General features: G+C 45.2%; 1 protein-coding gene across 5 annotated transcripts in view; it reads left to right on the plus strand.

Annotated features, from left to right (window-relative positions):
* dnajc13 (DnaJ heat shock protein family (Hsp40) member C13) overlaps positions 1–7992 on the plus strand; it is a 97580-nt gene extending 89588 nt beyond the window's left edge. For 3 of the 5 annotated variants that reach the window (XM_083778810.1, XM_083778809.1, XM_083778811.1), the window contains 5 exons: positions 1015–1194; positions 1613–1753; positions 2118–2261; positions 3643–3742; positions 6834–7992. In XM_083778810.1, the coding sequence (XP_083634936.1) occupies positions 1015–1194; positions 1613–1753; positions 2118–2261; positions 3643–3742; positions 6834–6934 (666 nt within the window). In that variant the 3' untranslated portion in view covers positions 6935–7992. Of the gene's footprint in view, positions 1–1014; positions 1195–1612; positions 1754–2117; positions 2262–3642; positions 3743–5134; positions 5217–6833 lie in introns of all 5 variants that reach the window. The other 2 variants (XM_083778812.1, XM_083778813.1) reach the window with 2 other exon arrangements.
* Positions 7993–11199: the final 3207 nt, after the last annotated feature.

Consider the following 11199-nt stretch of genomic DNA (forward strand, 5'->3'; position numbering starts at 1 on the left):
ATTTTTGGGGAAAGTTTTTCTCACATCACTTAAAAACACGACCAGATTAAAGTTAGGAATAAATAATAATGAGGTAAATGTGATGTTAATTAATAGGGGAGGGTGATTCCCCTTTGTTTAATCACCTTCCTAGGGATTTGATTCACATATTCACAGTGGTATTTTATATCAGGGCACACACTATATGTCCATCATATCCCCTTAAACTTTTATAGGCTATATAACATATATAACTATATAATTTAAAAATTTGAGCATAAATACTTTTTATTAGCACATGCAGTGCAGGGTTCAGGCCAATTATAAAAAACATACTCAACTGCTCCACCTGCTGGTTGATTTCAGTACTACATTTTCCAATATTCGCAAAACCTAAAATGTATATAGAGGATTTCAGACGGAATCATTGGCACTTAACTGTAAGCACCGTGGTAAGGAATGCCTCTTCCAGACTGTGGTCAAATGTTCATGCCACTTCCAAAATGGTCACTTCTCTACTGTCCTCATCAACAACAACAATATCTGGTGTATTAGCTGTGACATCTGGAAAAGCATAATTTTCATTATTGTGCATGAACATGGCAGTTGAAACATGTGAGTGCTTATACATTTTGGCAGATGATGAAACATATGAACTTAATCCTTTAATAGGTCAACAATTCTGTCGTGCCTAGCAACGTACATTCCCTTATATACATAGCAGCCATTAAGAATATGTGACAGTGTTTCTGTAACTGGAGTGTGGTCATGGTGTAGACACACACACACACACACACACACACCCCCCCACACACACACACACACACACACACACTGGAGACCCTGACGGAACTACTGGAGAGGAACCACCCTAATGTAGGTCCCCACACACACACACACACACACACACACCCCCCCCCCCCCCCCCCACACACACACACACACACACCCACACACACACACACACACACACAGAGAGAGAGAGATTTTGTATGTATCGTTCATCCATGCCTCTCTGACCCCTCCCACACCCAGGGCGAGGCCTTGGAGACGGTGACCACGGCAGCAGTGTGCCTGTTCTCGTCCCAGAACCAGCTGTGTGACCAGGTCCCTCCCCTGGGTCACCTGCCCCGCGTGGTGGCCGCTCTGAACCACAAGAACAACGCCGTGCCCAAGAGCTCCATACGGCTCATCCACGTGCTGTCGGACAACGAGGTAACCTTTGACCCCTGACCTTTAACATTTAACCCCTGACCCCAGAGCTCCATACAGAAACATAGCTTTTTTCAGAAAACTGTCGGGATGTAGAAGACATTTTTAGAATCTGATCTCAGGTCAGAATGGGATAATTAATTAATTCAGTAACGTTCTCCTCTCCTCCAGCTGTGTGTTCTCTCCATGGTCTTATTCAGTAACGTTCTCCTCTCCTCCAGCTGTGTGTTCTCTCCATGGTCTTATTCAGTAACGTTCTCCTCTCCTCCAGCTGTGTGTTCTCTCCATGGTCTTATTCAGTAACGTTCTCCTCTCCTCCAGCTGTGTGTTCTCTCCATGGTCTTATTCAGTAACGTTCTCCTCTCCTCCAGCTGTGTGTTCTCTCCATGGTCTTATTCAGTAACGTTCTCCTCTCCTCCAGCTGTGCGTTCGCTCCATGGCGTCTCTGGAGACCATCGGTCCTCTGATGGTGGGGATGAAGATGAGAGCAGACATGGCCGGTCTGGCCTGCGAGGCTCTGAACCGCATGTTCCAGAAGGAGCAGACCGACCTGGTGGCTCAGGTAACACCTCGTTAACACAACTCGTTAACACACCTCGTTAACACACCTCGTTAACACAACTCGTTAATATATACCTGGTTAACAGCAGACTGCCCTGGTGGCTGCTCTCGGTAATGCATCAGGATGTCTGTACTGTAGACTGGTTAATATTGTACTGTATTGTATTATGTAGACTCAGACATATTGTACTGTATTAATATCCTCTAGGCTCTCAGAGTAGAACTGGTCCCGTACCTCCTGTAATGTACTGTATATTATATTATATTATATTGTATTAATATCATCTAGGCTCTCAGAGTAGAACTGGTACCGTACCTCCTGTAATGTACTGTATATTATATTATATTATATTAATATCCTCTAGGCTCTCAGAGTAGAACTGGTACCGTACCTCCTGAAGCTTCTAGAAGGAATCGGTCTAGAGACGTTGGACAACCCGGCAGCCACGAAGGCTCAGATCGTCAAGGCCCTGAAGTCCATGACACGCAGTCTGCAGTTCGGAGAACAGGTACTGAATACTGAATACTACTACTACTATACTAATACTACTACTACTACTATACTAATACTACTACTACTACCTTATACTAATACTACTGATACTACTGCTACCTGAAGTCCATGACACGCAGTCTGCAGTACGGAGAACAGGTACTGAATACTGAATACTACTACTACTATACTAATACTACTACTACTACTATACTAATACTACTACTACTACTATACTAATACTACTACTACCTTATACTAATACTACTGATACTACTGCTACCTGAAGTCCATGACTACGTGTAATCATGTAGCTAGGTGTAATGTTAGAGACCACAGAAGACATGTAAATATGAAATAAATGCTTAAACATGTAGCTAGGTGTAATGTTAGAGACCACAGAAGACATGTAAATATGAAATAAATGCTTAAACATGTAGCTAGGTGTAATGTTAGAGACCACAGAAGACATGTAAATATAAAATAAATGCTTAAACATGTAGCTAGGTGTAATGTTAGAGACCACAGAAGACATGTAAATATGAAATAAATGCTTAAACATGTAGCTAGGTGTAATTTTAGAGACCACAGAAGACATGTAAATATGAAATAAATGCTTAAACATGTAGCTAGGTGTAATGTTAGAGACCACAGAAGACATGTAAATATGAAATAAATGCTTAAACATGTAGCTAGGTGTAATGTTTGAGACCACAGAAGACATGTAAATATGAAATAAATGCTTAAACATGTAGCTAGGTGTAATGTTAGAGACCACAGAAGACATGTAAATATGAAATAAATGCTTAAACATGTAGCTAGGTGTAATGTTGGAGTCCACAGAATACATGTAAATATGAAATAAATGCTTAAACATGTAGCTAGGTGTAATGTTAGAGACCACAGAAGACATGTAAATATGAAATAAATGCTTAAACATGTAGCTAGGTGTAATGTTGGAGACCACAGAAGACATGTAAATATGAAATAAATGCTTAAACATGTAGCTAGGTGTAATGTTAGAGTCCACAGAAGACATGTAAATATGAAATAAATGCTTAAACATGTAGCTAGGTGTAATGTTAGAGACCACAGAAGACATGTAAATATGAAATATAATTATGCTTAAACATGTAGCTAGGTGTAGCAGAAGTGAACCTTTTCAAGCCTGTTTTCTCAACTCTCTGTTTCTCTGCCAGACATTACTCTATAAGCCATATCTCCAAAACTGGAGGGTCAAACTGAACAACCAATATGTCAATTGGAAGCTATGATTCCCTGCTTTCACATGACATGAGAAAACGAAAAATTTGCCTCAGTCAGAAACTGTCATGTGTCGTCTCTTCATCATGTGTTAGTCCATTCTGTGTACATTCTGAGCTGTTGACACGTTTCAGGTAAACGAGATCCTGGCCAAGTCCACGGTTTGGAGTGCCTTCAAAGACCAGAAACACGACCTGTTCATCTCAGAGTCGCAGACCGCCGGATACCTGACAGGTATGATGTTAACACCTGTTCACACCACAGGATACCTGACAGGTATGATTTTAACACCTGTTCACACCACAGGCGACCTGACAGGTATAATTCAAGCTTTCCCTACAGCTGCAATGTTGGTGATTTTGACGTGAGTTTAATATAATTAGACACACTGTTCTGTGTGGATGAACAGGCTGTCTATGGGAAGTACCACCAAGGTAGCACCTTACTGATTGGATGAACATGGCTGTCTATGGGAAGTATCACCAAGGTAGCGCCTTGCTGATTGGATGAACAGGCTGTCTATGGGAAGTACCACCAAGGTAGCACCTTGCTGATTGGATGAACAGGCTGTCTATGGGAAGTATCACCAAGGTAGCACCTTACTGATTGGATGAACAGGCTGTCTATGGGAAGTATCACCAAGGTAGCACCTTACTGATTGGATGAACAGGCTGTCTATGGGAAGTATCACCAAGGTAGCGCCTTGGTGGCAAGATGGCCGCCGTCTGAATAAAGACGACAGCATTCGGAGGTTGTGGAATAGTTGTCTGGCTGCACGAGACCTGGTACCGTGAGACCAGCTGATCTGGTACCGTGAGACCAGCTGATCTGGTACCGTGAGACCAGCTGATCTGGTACTGTGAGACCAGCTGATCTGGTACCGTGAGACCAGCTGATCTGGTACCGTGAGACCAGCTGATCTGGTACCGTGAGACCAGCTGATCTGGTACCGTGAGACCAGCTGATCTGGTACTGTGAGACCAGCTGATCTGGTACCGTGAGACCAGCTGATCTGGTACCGTGAGACCAGCTGATCTGGTACCGTGAGACCAGCTGATCTGGTACCGTGAGACCAGCTGATCTGGTACCGTGAGACCAGCTGACCTGGTACCGTGAGACCAGCTGATCTGGTACCGGACGACGCCCAAAGGACGCTTTAAGCTCTGGGGGAGGGGGGGGGGGGGGGGGGACACCACGTCTTTTCCAACAAACGTGGGCCGACAAAGATGGCGTCTTTTCAAAGGTGGACGGCAGAACGGCGTCGACACTTTGGTCTGTGTTTAGAACTTTAACTGCAACCACTTGATTCCTCACTTTCTGCTTTAGTGCCTCTCTATGTCTCTATGTCTCTCTCTCTCTGTATCTCTGTATCTCTCTCTCTCTCTCTCTCTCTCTCTCTCTCTCTCTCTCTCTCTGTCTCTCTCTCTCTCTCTCTGTGTGTGTGTCTCTCTCTCTGTCTCTGTCTCTCTCTCTCTCTCTCTGTCTCTCTCTGTGTGTCTGTGTCGTACGCCCTGCAACCCTCCTCCTGTCCTAACCTCTCCTCCTCCTTCTCTCTCTCTCTGTTCACTGCCCCCCCCCCTCCCCCCGATACTCGGCCCCGCCCCCTGCTGTGCGTTTCCTCCTCAGGTGTGACCACGCCCTCTCTCATGGCGTCCAGTAGCCCGCTGCGCGGTGGGCTGTAGCCCCTCCCCCTCTTGCTCTGATGCAGGTAGACTGCGACCTTTAACCCCCCTTGACCCCTCCCTCTGTCCATGTTTTCACTTCCTGCCTGCTCTTGTTTCACTTCCTGCCTGCCTGGTGTCACTTCCTGTCTCTCCACCCCGGAACGATGTCGGTGTTTTTTTTGAGGGGTCGAGGTTTCGTTTTTTTGGGGAAGAAATAAAAGACGACACCGCGGTGACGGGACCACATGGGGAGCATGTCACATGACCACTCTATTAAATCATTACACACACACACGCACACACACGCACGCACGCACGCACCAAGGCCTAGTCATAGTCCACACAAAGGGCAGGTCTACGCTGCTGTATTTTAACATCAGTTATTATAGGAATGGAACACAAAGGGCAGGTCTACGCTGCTGTATTTTAACATCAGTTATTATAGGAATGGAACATAAAGGACAGGTCTACGCTGCTGTATTTTAACATCAGTTATTATAGGAATGGAACACAAAGGTCTACGCTGCTGTATTTTAACATCAGTTATTATAGGAATGGAACACAAAGGGAAGGTCTACGCTGCTGTATTTTAACATCAGTTATTATAGGAATGGAACACAAAGGGCAGGTCTACGCTGCTGTATTTTAACATCAGTTATTATAGGAATGGAGCACACAGGGCAGGTCTACGCTGCTGTATTTTAACATCAGTTATTATAGGAATGGAACACAAAGGGCAGGTCTACGCTGCTGTATTTTAACATCAGTTATTATAGGAATGGAACACAAAGGGCAGGTCTACGCTGCTGTATTTTAACATCAGTTATTATAGGAATGGAACACAAAGGGCAGGTCTATGCTGCTGTATTTTAACATCAGTTATTATGATGGTAGTTTATGAGGTGGTACTTCAGTATATATTGGTCGTGCACAGACATTTAGAGGGGCAGGGGCTCAAGTGAAAAAAGTAATAGTGAGAGATTTATAGATTTTGGGGCCTAAATAATATCATTTTTATCAAGAATTGATCAATGTCACCACGGTCCACATACTGTAGAGTGTACACTTTACAATTTATTTAAAATTGTATTATCTTTTCAAAAGGACACATTGCTGTCCAGATGGAAAAGGCTCTGGCGCCCCCTAGTGTATCGGTGCACGCCACATTGTTATTTCTGTGTCTTTGTGTGTCCCCTGGGGGTCCCTGGGGGTCAGGTTAAGGGGTAGACTGTCTGACCATCCTGTGTGTCCTGTGGGGGTCCCTGGGGGTCAGGTTAAGGGGTAGACTGTCTGACCATCTCTCTGTGTGTCCTGTGTGTCCCCTGGGGGTCCCTGGGGGTCAGGTTAAGGGGTAGACTGTCTGACCATCTCTCTGTGTGTCCTGTGTGTCCCCTGGGGGTCAGGTTAAGGGGTAGACTGTCTGACCATCTCTCTGTGTTTCCTGTGGGGGTCCCTGGGGGTCAGGTTAAGGGGTAGACTGTCTGACCATCTCTCTGTGTGTCCTGTGTGTCCCCTGGGGGTCCCTGGGGGTCAGGTTAAGGGGTAGACTGTCTGACCATCTCTCTGTGTGTCCTGTGGGGGTCCCTGGGGGTCCCTGGGGGTCAGGTTAAGGGGTAGACTGTCTGACCATCTCTCTGTGTGTCCTGTGGGGGTCCCTGTAGGTCCAGGAGTAGCAGGCTACCTGACGGCAGGAACTGGAACCACCGTGATGTCCAGCGTCCCTCCGCCCGTGGACAGCGATGTCGGAGACCTGCTGGGATGACCCCTGACCCCTCACCCCTCCCCCCCCTGTGGACAACGGCCTATAGGAGGAGACCTACGGGGCTGACCTCCAACACGCCAAACATCTGGGCCACTCCCCCTCGGCCACTCCCTCCAGCATGGCGGTTGTTACGGTGAAATCCGTGACCTGCTGAAATGTGTAGAGTAGATCAGTGGTTCCAGAACCTTTTCATGTCAAGGACCCCCAAATTGACACTCATTAGCCCCGCGGACCCCCATTAGAAAAGACATGCCAGGGACCCCCATTAGAAAAGGCATGCCAGGGACCCCCATTAGAAAAGACATGCCAGGGACCCCCATTAGAAAAGACATGCCAGGGACCCCCATTAAGAGAAGGTTTCTACGGCTCTAGCAGTGATTCTCAACCCGTTTAATTTCAAGGACCCCCCCGGTTTGACATGCATTAGTCTACGGACCCCCCATTTAATGGCATTTATATCTCTGGGACCCCCAATTTATATTGTAAAATAAATGTTAATTTAACTCTGAGAGTGTACAAATGTACATTTGTACACTCCAGAGTTACAGACCCATAAGGGTCCATTTTGGTCCTAAACTATCATTTAGCTGGGGGAACTCCTGGAACTCCCTCAAGGACCCCTGGGGGTCCCCGGACCACCGGAGTAGACATGACATAAGGCCAGTGGCTGAACGTAAATCGCTGCAGTTTGTTCATTCGCGATATTTAGGCCACATATTTGACGTCTCACCACAAGACAGATATTTCAACAGGTCACCGATTTCACCGTCACACCACCATGCTGAGCGCACTCCCCCCCCCCCCCCCTCCCCCAGACAACAAAACCCACTGAAGGTTCAAAGTTCAGGGTTTTTTTGGGGTAAAATTTAAATAATTTAAATTAATGTCATGAAACATTTAAACACCCCCCCACCCCCCCATTGTTTTATAACGACCACACATTGTTCTTTGTGTCTCTTTTTGTTTTCTTTCTTCCAATTCTGAAAAGAAAAAAAGGACTTTACTTTTGTATGGATATATTTTTTACTCTTGATTTGTTTTTTTTGTTTTGTTTTGTTTTGCGGAGAGGGGGGGGGTGGGACGGTGTGGGGGGGAGAGGGGGTGGGGCGGGGTTGGGAGTGTGGGGGGGAGGGGGGGGAGGGGGGGGGTGGGGGGAGGGGGGGGGGAGACACTGTAAGACTGAGGATTGTTTCCGTGTACATTTGAAAAGGTTTCTCCTGGTTTTCCTTCCTACCGTAGAATGAACGCTTATGAAGGACACGAGGCTCGGCCAATCAGCATCGAGATAGTAGAGGACCAGGGGGCGTGTCGGAAACCGACGACGGCCAATCAGGAACTCTCAAAAGAATAAATAAATTAAAATAAAATAAAATAGACATAATTATTAATTTAACCCGTTGTCCACCTAACCAAACCAACCCCCTGCTCTTGGCGTCGGCGTGATTGACAGATTTGAAAAGATTCGCAGATCTACAAGCTCTCGCGAGGCGTCGACGTCTGACGTGGTGTGAGGTGTGTGAGCTTGTAGATCGGCTATTTTTTTGTTCTTGTTCCAGCCAGAGGTTTTGGTGTAGAAGAGGAGGAGGAGGAGGAGGAGGAGGAGGAGGGGGGCCAAGTACAAAGCCCTGCTGTACTGCGATACGCTCTCTTCTCTCTCGCCCATATAAGGACCTCCGTCGACCCCCCCCCCCCTCCCCCCCCGGAGAGCACTAGAATATTTATAGGCGAATAAATAAACAAAGTGAACATCATAGGACACGAGGAATGACCATATATGGAGGCGAGGAGTGACGTGACGACCACCACACTGACTGATTTCAATGAACAACAACTAGTGCAATTCTTGTGAAATGTTCAATGTAATATGACGTATATTATACACACTTTCTATATCGAATGTACATTAACGAAAGAAGAAAAAACAACAAAAAGAAAAAAAAACGAATGAATGAATGAATCAGTCGCTGAACTTGTACATAAAGATTTTAAGAATAAAAGGGAACCCACAGTGTTGTTCTTTTGTGTTTGTGTGTCGTCGCGACGTCGCGATCACATTTATTCATATCGTTGTGCCCCCGATCCGATTCCCATCGTTGTGCAGCAGTGGTTCAGCGGTAGAGTGGCCGGATGGGAACCGCAAGGTCGCCAGTTCGATCCCTGAGGGCTCCCCCAGAGTTAGTGTCCTTGAGCAAGACTCTGAACCCATGATTGCTCCTGATGTGCTGGTTGGTGCCTTGAATGGTTTCCTCCACCATCTGTTTGTCGATGTGTGTGTGTGAATGGGTGAATGTAATGCACCATCTGTGTAAAGGTGTGTGAATGTAATGCACCATCTATGTAAAGGTGTGTGAATGGGTGATTGTAATGCACCATCTATGTAAAGGTGTGTGAATGGGTGAATGTAATGCACAATCTATGTAAAGGTGTGTGAATGGGTGAATGTAATGCACCATCTATGTAAAGGTGTGAATGGGTGAATGTAATGCTCAATCTATGTAAAGGTGTGTGATTGTGTGTGAATGGGTGAATGTAATGCACCATCTATGTAAAGGTTTGTGAATGGGTGAATGTAATGCACCATCTATGTAAAGGTGTGTGATTGTGAGTGTGAATGTAATGCACAATCACACACACACTATAGACACAGATACTTCAGCACCATAGACAGCGCCGCCTCCTATAGACTCATGGCTCAGCCTCCTTCCACACACACACACACAGATGCGCTGAGTTTAATTGTCTCCGCCAGGCCGAAGGCAGCTTGGGGAGACGGGATCAGAGAGTATGTTTTGCTGCAGTCCGTGTGTCTCTGTCTGTCCGTCTGTGAACAGCTAATCTCCGGCACCGTTAACCCGGTCGATGCCACCTTTTGCACACACACTCCCCGGATGCCAACGATGAACCTCTGCCCCAAATCTTAATACATAGTATAATTTCCTATACATTGCTATAGTAGGCCTAATTTATTTTGAATACTTTTCAACATGTACACTTTTTCCCCTCACTGAGCGTTGGCAACCAATTTCAATTTCAAAAGTCTTTATTGGCATGATAAATATGTTCTACATTGCCAAAGCATACATACAACAAAACAAAAGTCAACATTGCGCACACAGAAACAACAACTCTCTGCGCACACAGAAACAACAACAAACATCCCAACAATAATGAACAACAAACAATACAGTAACAATGAAAATAAATTAACAAACATAACAGCAACTTAATGACCCTGTTCAGACAGATATACCTGTCTCTACTGTCCACTGTCTGTCCCTCAGACAGATATACCTGTCTCTACTGTCCACTGTCTGTCCCTCAGACAGATATACCTGTCTCTTCTATCCACTGTCTGTCCCTCAGACAGATATACCTGTCTCTTCTGTCCACTGTCTGTCCCTCAGTCGATGACAACTCCACACGTATTTTGCTGCCAAAACTGTGCATTTGGACTGTTCTCCCAGAACATATTGGAGTGATGAGTTATTAATGGTGGATTCAAATTCTTTAAATTTAGGGAAGAATGATTCTCTGATGTCTTTATACTTGTCGCATTGTAACACAAAGTGTAGTTCCGTCTCCACCTCCCCTTGAGAGCAGAGTGAACACAGTCTGTCTTCTCTAGGCAGCCACTTCTGTCTGTGTCTGCCTGTTTCTACTGCCAGGCGGTGGTCGCTGAGTCTGTACATAGTCAACATCTTCCTCAGTTTTGGATCAGTAACAGTGGTCAGGTATAGTTTGCCACTGTGTATTCTCGCTTGAGGGCCAAATAGCATTCTAATTTACAATTTGGCTTTTTCTCAGGATGTCATGGTTACTGAGGAAGTTCTGTAATCGGTTGTTAATGATTGAACAGAAGATCTTCCCCAGGTTGCTGCTGACACAAATGCCTCTATAATTGTTCGGGTCAAATTTATCACCATGTTTAAAGATGGGCGTTATTAGTCCTTGGTTCCAGGGAAATAACCTATACCTAGAACAATGTTAAACAGTTTCAACAAGGCAGTGTGAACTTTATAGTCAGCATGTTTAATCATTTCATTTAGTATTCCATCTACACCACAAGATTATTTTGGTTTGCAGACCCTGGATTTTGTCTATTAGTTATTTTTCTGTAATTGGGAAATCTAAAGGGTTTTGTTGATCTTTAATGACCGATTCGAGTAGTTCAAGTTTATCGTTTTTGTGGTTTTTTGTGCCAAATTAGGTGTGATTGGAGCATATAGATTCTCAAAGTGGCTCTGACATATGTCACCATTTTGAAT

Source organism: Protomyctophum parallelum, assembly GCF_964188405.1.
Source record: "Protomyctophum parallelum genome assembly, chromosome: 12".
Classification (NCBI taxonomy): domain Eukaryota; kingdom Metazoa; phylum Chordata; class Actinopteri; order Myctophiformes; family Myctophidae; genus Protomyctophum; species Protomyctophum parallelum.